This window comes from Argentina silus (assembly GCF_951799395.1).
Source record: "Argentina silus genome assembly, chromosome: 7".
Classification (NCBI taxonomy): domain Eukaryota; kingdom Metazoa; phylum Chordata; class Actinopteri; order Argentiniformes; family Argentinidae; genus Argentina; species Argentina silus.
In genome coordinates this window covers 105236-122209 of record NC_139661.1, presented here as the reverse complement: position 1 = coordinate 122209, position 16974 = coordinate 105236, and the positions used below count along the sequence as shown (strand labels likewise).

Below are 16974 nucleotides of genomic sequence, written 5' to 3'. Positions count from 1 at the left end.
CAAGGTGGAAGTAAGCATTTCAACAGTGTATTACGACAACTAGCTATTCCCATTGAAATTAATCTGGTGACTGACCATTTGCCCATTCTTATTTAGTCATTGCTTAAATCAAAACTATATACACACACTACTACAGTTATGCCCAATGTGCTTCTTCAACTGTAAGCAAAATTATGGAAATTAATACAATTTCCAGATGTGTTAACAAATAGAAATGTGTTACAGTAAATGGAAAAATTTAAGTACGGATAAATATGGATAATGGTATTTTATGTTTGTAAAATCATTTTTATTATAATGTATTTGTAAAAAACAAACTACACAGTCAGCTACTGAAATGTTCACATATTCAATGACAATCAAATGAATCTATAATAAGAACGATACTGCATTTTTGTTGTGGGTTTGGGCCTATTTGCATAACTGGAAGTCAGTTTATTTGGTTTAAAAAAACTGTAAAGCCCAATGTGGTTCCCTCACCGAATTTAGGAGCCTCGTACAAAACACTAATTTGATTTGACAGTGACTGCCTTTGCCCTCCATTAGTTTCCGATCTGTGACACTAGCCCTTGTTCTTCTGCATCAGTGTGCTACCATTCCATGGTGTTACCCTGGAGACCAAGAAAACCCTCCTTTAATGCCAGGCCAGTGCAAACTCAGCAGTAAATGTGGAATGGCACTGTTGAATGAGTAACCCTCAACAAAGATAAAAAACCCAACAGGGATCTAGAGCTCCAAATGCCAAAACACTTAATTGTTCTGTATATAACACACACATACATTTAAAGCCATGGTTACTTAGTTACTGAGAAGATGTGGAAAAAAATTAAAATCACAAACACCAATTATAGCCTTTGGCAACTCATTAAAAGGAAGCCATTAGGCCTGCTAATCATATGCCCAGCCTTCATTTGGGTCACATCCCCTGACCTGAGTTACCCTCCCCCTAGAAGAAACACACCAACAACACAATGTATTTGGTATCCTTTGTAATTTTTATTCCCATAATTTAATTAGTTTCAATGCAGACAATTCTTCACTAACATTGGAACAAATAAAACAACATTACAGTACGTTATATGCAAATCAGAAGAGCTTTGTTAGGTCTTGAAGCCCAGGCTTTTTGGAGGGACTGGACGTTTAAACAGCAAACAGTAAAAAGACGACACAGAGCTGAAAGCCTGCAGGCCAGCCAAGGAGCACATTCTACTACTGAATTAACCAGAAAACGAGAGGCGGCACCACCATCAGGAGGAAGTGAGAAATGGTGTCGTTCGTCCCCCAGCAGTGACAGCCTATAGGGAGACTGTGCCATTGCAGGGCCTTCACCACAAACAGCTTTTATTGCACATTCAGGAAAAACAACGAAGGGGTGGACCGTTACCATGCATAAGCATGGTAACACCCCCTTTGGCAACTACATCACTCATTGGTTATTTATTAATGATAGGTCATGTTGATTGGTCAAAATGCTGTCCCTCTCTACCTTTAGCGGTGCATCTCTTTCAGCCTTTCAGGACTGAGAATGCGTGGGGAAAAAAGACCACGAGTTCCAAAGGGTTCACAGTGCCGAGGACTTGACTAACACTTTGCCAACACAAACAAATCACTTCACTGTCAAGCAAGACCCTAGCAAGAGGAGGATTTTGCACCAAATAAAATTCTTAGCTCTATTCCATGATGGAATTTTGAGTCTTACTCCAACAGTGAAGTCAAGTCAAGCCTACCAGTACACTGAAGCCCCCGGGGTAACACTGTGTGTCAAAACAAGGATTATGAGACGGAAGAGTGACAGTCACCTCCACTTAACCCATGTTAGTATATCCATTCATCCCAGGCCTATTCTGAAGAGCTGCTCTTAGGGCTATATTTTTAGCCGGCGCAAAAGTCCAAACGCAGACATATTCACAATTTGTATCGGCGGTAACAAGTCAAATGACCACAGTGCTGGAATCACTCCGCCTTGAAAACAGCACTGATATCACAGACACGCCCCCTAACCACCGACCCCATCCAGGCTGGTTTTTACGCCATTAAAATCAAGCCCTTAGTGTTGCTGGTCTCAGGCCAGCTCCCAGTGGGTTCATAATGGTAAAACTCTGCCGTTTCCTGCTCTCAACAAGGGACCCCAGTCTGGCAGCTCATAAAAGCAGCAGGGAAACAAAATTACAAAGTGTTTTCATCTACAATTCAAAAATAAAAATGGTAATTTAAAAGTCTGATCTATCGGCAACCGACAGCGTCTACGTTAGTGAGAGAGCACACTGGGCAGAGCCAAAACCCTGCACAACGCCACACCTGGCAGTAGAGAGGGTTTTTTGAGTCATGTGAAATAGGACCACTTCCTTGTATTGCGATGACATCACAGTCTCCAAAGCTGAAGTTTCCATTGGGCCCCAGTGCGACCTCTCAGTGTTGGGCGCTGACTTAGGTTAAAACTCAGATATGGTAGAAAAATATAGTCTTGATGAAATTTATTTATCTATTTATTCTCTTCATTATTGAATTGCACCCATTCATGTAATGTTAACGTGTAGCAGTGTAAAGTGACTCTGGGATCATGATTAGCACTACTAGATAAAAAGAATACACATGAGGACAATGAGACGTTATCACACTCTCTCTCTAGACACTTCTGGTTATTTTTTCTTACACTTGGTATTCATGGTTAATAGTTCTTGTCTTTCATTGGCATCATTAGGCAACAGTTTTTTCTTAGTTACTCTACAATATGGTTACAATGTAAACACCACAGTACTTATAACTTACTGTATCCATCACACAGTAAAACACAACTTTACAAGGCAAATGGCCATTTAAGCATAGATTTGTTCATGAAAGATACAAATAAGAAGAAACACCACAAAAAAACAAAACAAATAAAAGCATCACCACACATTGGGTTTGTTCAAATTGAAAAGCCACACGTTTGTTCATTTACAAGTCAGGTGACTGTCAAAAAGCTGGTGATACTATCCATCCTGTATAGGCTCAGCCATACTGCCTGCCAATCTAACACAACACTGCCTGATACCACTGAGGTACCATGATACTAGCATACCCCTGAACGCCCAACACTACGCCTGATATTTACTCTGTCCTGTCCCCAAATATCGGTCCCGATATCAGTTCCCGCAATACCCCAATATTTACTCTACCCATCACCCATATCAGCCTAATGACTACTGATAAAACTAAAACCATACTGATAATTATCAGTCGATATGCATCTCAACATCAGTATTGCTGTTCTCCTATCACCAACTTCCCTTAGTTAAAGTATGGCTGCTCAGGTGCCTGGGGTTGAATGAAATCTCATGTTAGTCACCCTGTTTGTCCGTCTGTGTTAGAGTAACTAGTGGAGTCGATACTTTGAGGCGGTTTGAGGCTATAATGGAGCCAGACTTAATGTGATGGTGGGATGCTACATTAATGTGATGTTTTCTGTCACACCAGCATCTGATATATCTGCTTGGTAGAATAAATCTAGACCAGGAGGGGCTATAATACAGTTAATCTACTAATCCTACAATGAACTAATGCTATACTTTAACAAATGACAGGAAACCTTGACAAATAGACAGTCAACCTGACCAGCAATTATGGAGGGAAAGATGAGATGCGCAAAATATGGGCACCGCAGTGGTCTTGGCTTTCTGTTGTGACAGAGGGCTAAGAAAATATGACACCACCCCTTGGACTGAACACACGGGTGGGTGGGTGTGTGTGTGTGTGTGTGTGTGTGTGAGGTTAGGATCTGTACACTGTGTTGCAGGGCCTAATCAAAACGAGTGTGTCTGTGTGTGTTTGGGTATTTTGGCTGCTGCTGCACTTAAACATATACATGACATTGGCGTTTTGCTGCAGCTTACTTTGGCATGGGTGGCTCACCACCACTAAATCCAATTGATATATAAAGATTGATATATTAGACACTGAGTAGAGTTATACTTCCACACACACACACACACACACACACACACACACACACACACACACACACACACACACACACACACACACACACACACACACACACACACCTTTTCCTCCATATCTTCTAATACTGAGCACAAGGGAGGAAGTGCAGGTTCTGCAGCAGAAACTTGTAAATTCTGGCAAATATCTGTAATTTACTGAACAGTCAAATTGAATTGTTTAAAATCATCAATATTGAAAATAGTGTGGCATAAAGGGGAAAAATCCATGTGGGACCCCCTAAACACTGAGGAAGGGGCAGACTTTGCTTCTAAGTGACTGTATACTTCTACTGATTTAACGGGAATGCAAGAGACTGTCAAGTGTAAGTGTGTGTGTGTGTGTGTGTGTGTGTGTAAGTAAAGGTGTGTGTCTGTATGTGTTCATTTTACATCAAACCCAGGGTGACATACATATAGTGACATCATGTAGGGTACCCATGACAATAACTTCATCATCAAAAAAATGTAAATGACCCAAAGCCAATGAGGAGTATTTACAGTACAAATTACAGCATAATACATTGTTTAAAAATATGATATCCATCTTTAAAACATACAGGAACTACGTTAAAACTGTGACTTCTTCGCAAAAACCAGTTGATATGGTAACTCATGGAAAATAAAATGAATTTGCTGTCCTGCCACCCTCGGAGGCTGAATGCTGCCCCGGTCCTACTTTTTTGGCCAGCATGTTAGGGTGACCTCACACACACCTTTTTTTGTCTTTTTTTTTTTTTGTCTTTTTTTTGCAAGCTGCAGTACAACAAATCGCACTCAAATAATAGAATATTTACAATTTTCTGCATTAAGAATAGCTACTCAACCGACGACACTGTCGTATCGCAGGCAGCAATTAACGTAAGGAAGGATATATTCATATAGATCTGCAGGCATGTCGCATAGGATGTTGTGCAAAATAATCTGTTACTGTCCACAGTATTGTATGCATTGTTGTGTGTGTCCATGTTTACTAGTGAGGAAACGTGTTGACTGCATTTGCGTTTCAGATGCTCCATATTCATATAACTATCACAAAATTAGTCGTAGTGTTTGTTTGTACAGCAGGTTGATCGGTAAGATTGAACACATCGGTTGCAAACTTTTTATGCAAAGGGTAATAAAAATAAAATAAATAAAACAACAGAAAGGAACTCAAACGAGTCAGAGATCTCTGGACTGTACCCAGGCAGCATGTGATCCAACCTTCACCAACCACAGTTTAACCTCTCCATCCAAAACCTCTCTCTCCTTCTTTTCTCCTGCCACTCTTTTTACCTCTTCATCTCCAAGGCCCTCGCTATTTTTCTCTCCTTCCTCCCGCCATTTTCTTCACTCAGTCTTCCCCTCTATCTTCTCCATCCCCTTGAGACCCACTCTCTCTCTCTCTCTCTTCGCCTCTCCTCTTTTCTCTCTCCCTCCATCTCTCTCAGACGTAGGGTAAGATGCCATAAACAAACAGGGCCATGACTGCGGCACTGAAGAGGCCGGCCACAGGCACCGTGACGAACCACGCCAGGAAGATGTTCCTGAAGAGCCGCCAGTCCACTGCCTTCTGGGAGCGGATCCAGCCTACCGCCACCACCGAACCCACCTGATCACCCAGGTCAAAGAAGCAAGAGGGGAAAACAATAACAAACACAAATCAACAGCAGCACAGAACAGTTAAATCATTTAGTGAGTTACCAACCCCGGTCGTGGAGAGCTACATCATGTAGGCTTGTTGTTCCAGCTTGATATTAAGAAACCTAGTTCAACTTATCAACTTGTGAAGACCTTGGCTGGTTGAATCAGGACTGCTACACCCCTGTAGCTCCCCAGGACCAGGGATGGTGTTACCACTGCATTAAACATTCTGGTTTAGTAGTGCAAGCTCAATGTTACACTTGTGTTAGCATGTTTCTTCAATTCAGTCGATGCAAGTCTGAAAATTACTGTTCTGGCATGTCACCTCAAATATGGTGGAATTCACCAAATCAATGAATGTCTGTGTGTGTGTTGAGTGCACAAGTTACACTTGCAAAGTTCAGACTTCCTCAACCCATTTACATTCACTCACCTTCTGTTCATGTAACACTTCATCAAACAATAACACTCTCATTTACACATTACACGTGTGTCTATGTCTGTGTGTGTGTGTGTATGTGACAGTGACAGTGACAGTGCAAGGGGGGTGGGGGGACAAGGAAGGGAGCTGACTGCTCTTATACGGCTAGGGTAACCTGAGCAGCCTATGAGGCGCTACAGCTAATTCTGGTGCACAAGGTCAAGAGGGACTGGCTATGTCTACAGTCACTTTAACACAGAGAAGACTGGCTATGTCTACAGTCACTTTAACACAGAGAAGACTGGCTATGTTTACAGGCCACTTTAACACAGAGAACCTTTCTGTGCAGCTGAGGATGGTGGGTGCCATCGAACAATGCCAGATCCACCCTAGCCCCTGAGGAGATCTGAATAGATTGGACACAGTATGTGTGAACAATATGTCAAAACATTCAACCAAGCTTAGCAGAGAGGAAGATGGAGCTATCGCCATATTGCTAATCAAATATTTTCCAATCTACATTGAAATTATGTCTGGAGATGGGGGGACTAGATAAGAGTTGATTGACAATTGAGCATAAGTGAGAACTTTTGGGTCTACTACATTTGTTACGTTATGGAGAACTGAACTGGACTTGTCACTGCACATCACATCATCACACAAGGGTGTTTGTTCACACACCTGTTGGGGGTCAATTCAGTTCTCATCCAGTCAATTTCAGGAATTAATTGAAATGTACTTGTTGGAAAAGGCAATGATTTGTGAGTCAGCGTGTTCATTTGAGTTGTGTCCATTATTTTCAATTGGGAGAACATTCCTGAATTGAACTTGAGTTCAAATTGAATTGACACCCATCCTACACACACACACACACACACACACACACACACACACACACACACACACACACACACACACACACACACACACACACACACACACACACACACACACACACACCTAGGAGGGCTTGATATAGGTCACATACACTCACTGATTGTGTGAATACGGTTTACTTACTTAAAGTCTTTCTCCACTATCAATTATGTCTATATATAGTCCAGCCCTCTGACAGGTCTATCAATCACCCACCACAGAAACAATATGGACACATCAATCTGATCATTCTGAAGATTTAGCTAGAAGCATATTAAAGCAGGAACTTGTACTACCAAAGAGGCAAATATTTTGGGGGGTAAGAGAAATCAAGAGAAAAGGTTTGCATGTTGATCTTTAGGAATTGAGCATAGGAAATAAAATAGAAAATCAGTTTTGTTTCTTGTGCATTTTTCCTTCCTGGTGCGAGAGAGCATCTGAGAGACCGATGTCTTACGATGTGCTTTGTTTCACACGTACGGTATGTGTCAAAGAATACACTAATGTAAAAGTGTACTAATGAAACATGTGTTTTGTCTATGTAACGTCAGAGACAGTTGTTTTTGCATGTGTCCATGTCAAAACTCAATATGACTCAAGAGAGAAGTGAGTTCTGTCCACTGCCTAAGACCAGTGGTCATAACCTTGCATGTCTTTCATTTAGTATGGATCCCTCAGGGGCGTATAATATATAATACCTATAATAACAACATCAATTTATTTCATAGTGAAGTAAGTTACTTTTGTATGCATGTATGTATGTTAATACAACTAGGTGAAACATACTGTGAATGTGCCATAGCATACTATTTTATGTACTATTTAATGTATGACCTTCCACGACATTGCCCAACAACTAAATACTGCTTCACATTACATTGAGAAGCTCTGGTGTGTTGTACTATATGACATCATTGAAGCCCTTCAGAGCCTCACTGCCGGAGGAAAAGTACACAAGGGGGCAAAGCTGCAACTCAGGAGTTGAGATTGGCGGTTTGTCAATGGTGACACCTAGGCTACGTGAAGCGGTGGAACAGAGCTGGGAGGGCTCTCTCTCTATACGGCTTCACTACCAACACTCCAATACCTTGCAGTGGGTTGAGCTTATTGGGATGCCCACATTTGAGGCAACAAGCACTGTTAGCGCACTCATTACTTCAATGCAAAATCCACTGTGAAGGGAGATGGGACAGAGAGAGAGAGAGACAGACAGACAGAGAGAGAGAGAGAGAGAGAGAGAGAGAGAGAAAGAAATGGCGGGGGACAAAAACACAGAAGAGAGGAAATGAGACACAGGTGGGAGGTGAGGCTGATGGCTGTGGGCGGGTGGACCCACACCACAACATGCCCTGGGGAGGAGTGGGGTGGGAAGGGGAGGGGAGGGGTGGAGTGGGGTGGGAAGGGGAGGGGAGGGGTGGGGTGGGGTGGGGTGGGGTGGTGATGAGACATGTTGATGGATCCCCGGGTTGGGATTGGTGGTCCTCTGGTTCCCTCAGCCTGGATCCTGTCCACCTGTTCTGGGTCAGGGGAGAAGACACACTGCCCCGTGGGGAAGGAGCTAGAGCTGGATGGTCGTCATATTGTGTGACAAGGTATTGTCATAGACAGCCAGATTGTCGTTTGTGCGTGTTCAGGGAGGCCAAAATATGGGAAATGTGACATCAGTAAGTGTACTATTAATCGTTTACATCTAAGACCAGGATCATTGCAAACGAAAAAAGGAAAAACCATCACAGACATAGACCACAGACACAAACATGCACAAAACAGAAACAGTTTGTTTGCGATCCTGGCCTTTTGCCTTGAAAACAGAATTCTCCTTTTATTGGGGGGGCAGAGAAGTCATTAAAGTATAAGCGCTACCTCCCCTGTTCCCTCGGGGGCAGTGTGGCTTCCCCTTCCCTTTGAGATGCCATTGGGCTGAGAGGCCAGAGCAAGGGCCACTCGAATCAGTCATACCTTGCAGTGTGTGGTACTGACAGGGAGTCCGATATTGGAAGCGATAACAACAGTGAGCGCTGAAGCCAGTTCAATAGTGAATCCACTGCAGGGAGGGGGGGCAAAGAAAAATCCTTCACTGTCATGCCTTTCAAATCACGCCTTCACAATACACATGTCCAACCACAGTCTGAGTACACACATGTGCACAAATGCGCGCACACACACAAAAGATAGTCTTTATTGAGACTATTAAGATCAGTACTTAAACAACCCTAACAGTCATGTAAATGCACAGGACATAGTTGCATGCAGCATGCATGGGGTTGAAGAGACAGTTAGGATGTGTCTGCTGTCATAGCCACAGAATGTGTGTGTGTGTGTGTGTGTGTGTGTGTGTAAGAGGGAAAGAGTGAGAGAGTGTACTGGGGGAGAAAAGAGGAGTAGGAGTACTGAGATGTTGTACATGCTGCAGGATTAACCAGTGGCACCACAAATTGCTATTACTGAATCACAAAATTGAAATTGAAATAAAAACAATAATATACACACAGGGCACCCATGGGTTATATATTATCTATATAATTGATTATAAAAACAATTTCCCATAGTGGGCCTATACTTGGCTATCTTTATAGAATCATCTGGCAAACACATGCTTCCATTGGTTCCTAGTGAGTGCCCAACAATCACTCAATTCATTTCAGCATATAGACTTTGTTGTGCCTTTAATAATACAATGCTCTTTAATCTGTCCCACAGGAGCCTTAGCAGTCATGGAGCTAGCATGTTATGTAACCGTACAACAAAGTCACTTCATTAAGACACATACAGAGATTTCGGAAAGTATTCAGACCCCTACACTACACTACATTTTGTATACTCAATTTAAAATTGATTTTTTTTGCCATCAATGCAGACAAAATATCCCATAATGACAAAGTGAAAACACTTTTTTTGACATTTCGGCAAATTTATTACAATTAAAATACAGAAATACCTAATTTACATAGGTATTCAGACCCTTTGTTATGACACTCTTAAAATTAGCTCAAATGCAAAACTCAACAAGTTGAACTGAGTCCATCTGAGTGCAAGGATAATAGTTAATGTGATTTTTGAATATCTTTGTTTTCTATAGGGTCTCTGATTTGCATAGGAATCAATTACACACTGTGTGTCATTACAAACTGAGCAAATGGAGAGGAACAAAACTTACAAAAAGACTTACAAAAATCTACAAATTAGAATGATGGAGAGGAAAAAGCACAATCGATGGGACAACATCATCTCAGTCACTCCACAAAATTGGTCTATAAGTGGCCAAAAATTGAGTGACAACATTTGAAGATTGTTGAAGACGACATTTGAAGATCATGAAACATGATTGAAGACATTTTTGCATTTAAGAATGCCTCTTTTTAAGCAAAGGGTCTCAAAACGATTTCTGTATTTCAATTTGAATCCATTTGCAAACATTTCTTAAAATATGTTTTCGCTTTGTCATTATGGGGTATTTTGTGTGGATTGATAGCAAAATTATTATTTTTAATCTATATATAATTATTTTTTAATCCATTTTAAATTGAGTCTGAACACTTTCCAAAGTCACTGTATGAGAGACAGGTCCTAAAACCTATCTACAATTCTCTCACACACAACAACTTGCACGCGCACACGCACACACACAGGCGACAGGATGATGCATTGAAATGGACACTTGAAGAAAGAGAAGCTTTTGAATGCTGAACCAAAGCAAATTCCTCTTTGTGTAACAGCAAAAAGGAGAGCTGGTGATGGAGAGAGGGAGTGTGAGAAAGGGAAGGAAAAGGGAAATGAAAGAGACAAGGAGCAATGTGGGACAAGTGAGCGTGAGAGAGAGAAAATGTAAAAAGTGTAGTGTGAGCAAGCATGTAAGAGAAATAAAGAGAAAGAGAGAGACCAAGAGACAGAGAGGATAGAGAGAAGGTCACAGGGAGGCAGCTGAGCAGCAGCAGAGATAGAGACAAAGAAAGGAGAGAGGCAGAGAAAGAAAGGTCAAACGGTAGAAAAGCAGAGAGAGAGTAAGAAAGTAAGGGAAAGAGCAGGAAAGAGTGAGAAATAAAGAGGGAGACAGATATTGTTTGGGAGAACGAGAGACTAAAGGCCCGGCCTCCCCCTGCGGCCCACTTCGTGCTGCTCTGTGCGATGTTCCTGCCACGCCACCGAGCCCTCTGCTCCCATCACCCCGTCTGTCTCCACACACACACACACACACACTATTGGGCACAGAGCCTAGCCTCCGTGCACTGTTTGATCTTAGAAGGGACACACACACACAGGGCACATTCTCTACTGCTAATGCGTGGGAAGAAGAGATCAGAAGAAAGAAAGAGAGAGCAAGAGAGAGAGAGAGAGAGAGAGAGAGAGAGACGACTGAAGCAGAGGAGCACGCCACTTCTTTAGGGAATAACACAAAGGGTTAAATCAACACTCTTCCTTTTCATAGCGCTAGGTGGCTGAAGGCCTCAGTGGTTAATGTGCCCTGTGTTTCTCCTGTTAAGGGATACGTGTTCCCTAGGACATCATGTTTCCTCATTGAAAAGGAATGGATACACGCTTGTTTAGAGATAAGGCTATGCGAACTTGATTAATTTTTTTCCAGATTTCATTTTCAGAAAAGTGAGGCAATTCGACAAATCGACACAGAAAAAAGTATCAATGTGTATAGAGTGTACGAATATCCAGCTAAAATGGATTAACATATGGTACATTTCAGTCTGATTATGAAATACATGAACATTAATGAATTTGAGGTCCCTAGGCGAGGTCTTAGCTTAAGTCATTGGTGTTGTGGTTCTGGAAAGGTGAGACAATTGTAATTACCTCATTATGCTAATTATCAGTTACATTTGATGAAAATCCAGGATAAGGCCTATACAGTATACATAATTTGAAATTACTGGGAAAATTACAGACTGTGGCTTTAATGAAAATGCTGCTATTTAAACATCGGACATGTTTGACGTGAAACCTACAGTCATGAGAAAAAGTTAGGACACCCCCCAAAATATTAAGTTATTCTCTTAAAAATATGGACATATCAATATGTTATCTTCTTTCTAACAATGTCTATAGATAAAGGGGATGTAATTGAACAAAAAACTATGAAAATGTAACTTTGTAATCATTTATTTAACGAAAAATTAACAATAATGCCAATTCCTACTGAGGAAAAAGTTAGGACACCCTATGCCCTAATAGCTAGTATTGCCCCCCTTGGCTGAAATAACCTCAATTAGACGTTTCTTATAACTGTCTACAGGTCTCTGACATCAATTGGGAGAAAGTTTTTCCCACTCCTCCTTGCAGAATTCTTTCAGCTGTGTGATGTTCGAGGGGTGTCTTGCATGCACAGCCAGTTTCAAATCAATCCACAGCATCTCAATAAGATTAAGATCCGGGCTTTGACTTGACCATTCCAGAACTCTCAATTTATTTTTCTTGAGCCATTCCTTGGTAGATTTACTGGAATGTTTTGGGTCATTGTCATGTTGCATGGTCCACATCTGCTTCAGCTTCAACTTTCGAACAGATGGTCTCACATTTTCCTCAAGCACCCTCTGATACAATACAAAATTCATAGTGGATTCTATGATGGTGAGCTGACCAGGCCCTGCTGCAGAAAAGCAGCCCCAAACCATGACATTTCCACCCCCATGCTTCACAGTTGGTATGAGGTTCTTGTTCTCAAATGCTGTCTTGGTTTTGCGCCAAACATGTCTACTCTTACTGTGCCCAAATAGTTCAACTTTGGATTCATCTGTCCAAAGCACATTGTTCCTGAAGTTCTGGTCTTTCTCTAGGTGTTCTCTGGCAAACTTTAGTCTTGCCCTGATGTTTTTTTTTGACAGCAGGGGTTTCCTCCTTGCACACCTCCCATGTAATGCAAACTTGTTCAGTCTCTTTCTTATGGTGGATGCATGTACTTTGACATCAATTGTGGCAAGAGATACCTGTAGGTCTCGTGATGACATTCTGGGATTGTTGGAGACTTCTTTAAGCATCTTTCGGTCAGCTCTTAGGCTGAACTTGCTTGGGCGGCCTGACCTGGCCATGTTGGTGGTGGTTTTAAATGTTCTCCACTTGTAAATTATTTTCCGGACAGTGGAATGGCCAATTTCGAATAGTTTGGAGATCTTTTTATATCCCTTCCCAGACTCATATGCATCTACAATTTTTCTTCTGAAGGCCTCAGAGAGCTCTTTTGATCTCGCCATGGTGATGCAACTCACTTCAACAATCAAGAGCAAACCAAACTAAATATCTGAGGTTTAAATAGGACAGGCTCCTCCAAAATCCTCTGTAACGATGTTCTAATCATTTGCACCTGATGTGGTGCTCTTTATTATAATTTTAGGCATTTTAAGTGGAACTAAATGTAGGGGTGTCCTAACTTTTTCCTCACAAGAAGATTGCATTTCTATTAATTACATTTTACCAATAATTTTTTTAATAATTTGTTTCAGTTGTATTTGTTTAGTTATATTACCTCAATTTTTCAATATTGTTCAAATGAATATCAAATGTCCATATGTTTGAATATGTTGAAGAAGACAAAGGTTTTCATAGGGTGTCCTAATTTTTTCTCATGACTGTATAAAGCATATTTAATTGTAGCCTAGTGTCTCGATGACAGACTTGGAGCGCTCCACACGCTCCGACTTCAGAAAACGATTCATTAACCATATTAATAACAATTGATTTTTTTTTGTTTTTCTTTCTTTTTTTTTAAAAAGTGAAATGGGGCATCTGTTAAACAAAGACTCAGGTTGGTATGACCTAAACGGGCCTCTCATCAGGGTTGGAAGAAGCAGTGCTAGAGACATTCCCAAAGCAGGATTCTACTGTGGAGTGAGAAAAATAGAGTACAGACATGGGCATAGCTAAGCTTCCCCAAAAGTAAATTGATTATAATCACAGGAATAATTATATAATTTTGGTAAATTTATTTCAAAGTTTGTAATTTATTCTCACACTAAGCAGAGGCATATTCCCACAACAATTATATACAGTCCAAAATATTAGAACGAGTCGTCACCTCCCAGATGAAAATCTACTTAGACTCCAACAACCTCTATGAGCCGTTTCAGTCTGGCTTCAGATCCAAACACAGAACTGAAACAGCGATCCCTCAGCATCCTCATCACAAACCAAAGCCCATGGAGACAGTCAGGTGGCCAAAATACACACAGAACACATAGTCATGTCACCCCCAGACCCTCGTAAAAAAAAATACCTTCCCCTACTTTGTCCCTCCTTCCCCCTCTCCCCCCCCCCTGTTAGTGGCGGTCTCACCTGGATGGAGTGATGGGGGTGAGGTCCTTGCCCATGGTCTGGATGACCCTGCGGCCCCACACCCAGAGGCCGGCGCAGATGCCCAGCCCCCCGTACAACAGCAGCCAGATGGGGGTGGCTGCGTCCTGCATCACCCCGCCCTGGTCGTAGATCATCCACAGCGCCACCAAGGGGCCAATGGCATTACTGCAGAGGGATCAATACATGATAAGAGCTGGTATCTATGCCATATTTTGCACGTAACGAACGTACGCACAAAACTGATGGGAAAGTGATGGTACTGTCTTCACGCTCAGCTCCATATCTATCCATTTGAATCTCACGTCAACTCTGAACTGAGAGTATTCTTAGATCACTGAGTGGGCATAGGGTTTTAGTGTTTAAGGTAAATGTTAAGCTCAAAAACATGTGATGTTGAAAATTCAATCAATGTTGTGTGATGGCTTATGTGTATGGAATAATGTACTTTATCTGGTATACAAAACCATGTAGGGCTATGACATGAATAACATGCGTGGCAAACCACATGGTAGTGATGTCCTGTGGTCAGCAGGGGGCAGCACCTGACGTCGTTTCCTCCGTGGGCGAATGAGCCGAAGCAGGCGGTGAGGATCTGCAGGAAGTGGAAGAGAAGGAACACCTCAGGCTTGTCCTTCTCCTCCGCGTCCTCCTGCGCCAGGTCGTCCAGCGGCCCCACCCCTCCCGGCGCTCCGCCCCCCTCCTCCCCTCCCAGCTCCGACGCCAGCTTCATCTCCACGCCGCCTTCCTCAGCCTCGATCTCCGCCTCCGCCACCGCGTTGCAGTAGGACGAGTAGCTGTCGTAGCGCACCCGCTTCTTGGTGTAGGACACGCTGCCGGCACCTCCCTCGCCCACCAGCTTCTCGTTGTCCTCTCGCGCCTCCCGAGACTCCGAGCGCAGCAGCAGCGGCTGGACGGGCATGCCGCAGATGGCCGCCGTGTAGCAGGTATAGCTGTTGTTACGCCGCAACAGTCGGTAGTTGTTGTCGGCACCCCCCGCAGGGCTTGAGCGGTCGTCCTCCAGCCGGCCCAGGTGGATCTTGTGGAGCAGGTCTTTGTAGAGGCCGGAGTCCTTGTGCACCGTGTGGTAGACCTGGCCGTCGCTACGCATGTGCTGCCCGTCGCCCAGGCTGAAGCTGCCGTTGGAGAGAGGCGACTTCAGGCAGCCGTTGGTCATGGAGTGGGTGCGGCCTGGGAGAAGGGGGCCGTCATGTACAAGAAAAAGAAAAAAGGGAGAACATTAGTTAGGTCTGTGGTCTGTGGTCCTTCATAGACTCTCCCTCACTCGCTCTTTCGTATTCTCCCACCCTCTCTTAATCTTGCCAACTGATGCTCACTGCCTCCCACTTGTTCCTTCTTGCCCCTCTCACCCCCTCCCCCACACCACCATCTTTCATTGTCCCCCTTCCCTTTCACCCTTCCCATCCTTTCCTACACCGCCTCCATTATAAATGACCAGGAGGAAAGCAGAACAGCAGAACAATAAAAAAAATATATATATACAGTTCACCAGTTTTCATTGAGTAATGCTCTGATTGGTCCTACGGATGGTTAGAGTGATGTTACGGCTCTCACCGTATACCCTGCCGTTGGGTAGGACGGTGCCTCCATTGGCCAGGCTGTTGAGCTCTCCCGTGGAGTCCACCGTGGCCCTGCCGGTGAGTGGGAGCACGGCCTCATCCGTCCCCTTGGCCCCCGGGAGCTCCTTAAAGACGGGGGACTCCTCCTCCTCCTCCGGGATCTTATCCAGGCTCTCATCAGAGATCCTGGACAGAGCATGCTCCTTCTTCAGACGACCTAAGGGGTCAAGCAGTGGTTATGTCACACGCAGGCCACACAAGCACACATCTCATTTAGACACATGAGTTTAGTATGCACATATCCTACTGGGTTTGGCTCTGAATGTACCATTGGAAGTAGAAACTGGGTGTTAAACGTAAGCTTGACTGAGCCTCTGTGTTGTGGGGTTGCACTTGTGGACACAGAGAACTCTGCAACATTCCACAAACAGGAACATAAGAGTCAGCTGACCCTGAAGGAAACCTTAATCCAAACACTAGCCGTTTGACTTTGACAGTAGTGTACTGAGATTATGACCAATAACATCCCGTAAATCCTATTGGTAGCATTCAGGCACCATGCCACAATAACAAATATTTGAATGAGCTCTCAATACCCAAATCATTAAAAGAGGGAAATTATTATTTTTTTTCATCATATTTCCATGAACTGTTGAGGAAACAATCCTGTGACATTTTGGTCATTTATTAGACGCTCTTATCCAGAGCAAATTGCATATATTTGTAATTAAGTAATAAATCAACTATACATCACAGTCATCGCAAATAAGACTTTCTATAAGAATAAGTGCCACAAGCAGTCACAGTGCTAGAGAAATAAAAAGGGAAGATTTTTTGCTTATTAATTTATTAAGAGATGCCAGGGTTACGCAAACATTTAGAACAATTGCAGAGTACACACTTTCTTTGGTGTTACATACAAAACTGGCTCAAAATGTTGCTTTGCAATCATGAAGACAGTGAGGTTGTTTAGGATGGTTTCCGGACAACTCGCCCCAGTAGGAGACTACTCATTTTCCCAAAGATTCCAGATTGGCTTACACTAACTGACAGCTTTCAATGCAGGTTAGAAAGGCCTAATTTACTGACATCCACTGAAAGGTATTAGGCTCAGAGTTCATGTAGCTTAGTTTAAGATTACTTCTCGAAATGGAGAGCTTTAACACTACAGGCTTATCTTAACCTTATGACACAGGCCACA

At 42.8% G+C, this 16974-nt stretch overlaps 1 protein-coding gene across 4 annotated transcripts in view; it reads right to left on the bottom strand.

The window, feature by feature from the left end:
• Nucleotides 1–972: 972 nt before the first annotated feature.
• The window catches only part of slc20a2 (solute carrier family 20 member 2), a 46473-nt gene continuing 30471 nt past the window's right edge, over nt 973–16974 (bottom strand). For 3 of the 4 annotated variants that reach the window (XM_083672686.1, XM_083672687.1, XM_083672688.1), the window contains 5 exons: nt 15769–15990; nt 14739–15384; nt 14176–14361; nt 8860–8944; nt 973–5571 (listed from right to left, as the gene is read on the bottom strand). In XM_083672686.1, the coding sequence (XP_083528812.1) occupies nt 5407–5571; nt 8860–8944; nt 14176–14361; nt 14739–15384; nt 15769–15990 (1304 nt within the window). In that variant the 3' untranslated portion in view covers nt 973–5406. Of the gene's footprint in view, nt 5572–7987; nt 8073–8859; nt 8945–14175; nt 14362–14738; nt 15385–15768; nt 15991–16974 lie in introns of all 4 variants that reach the window. The other variant, XM_083672689.1, reaches the window with a different exon arrangement.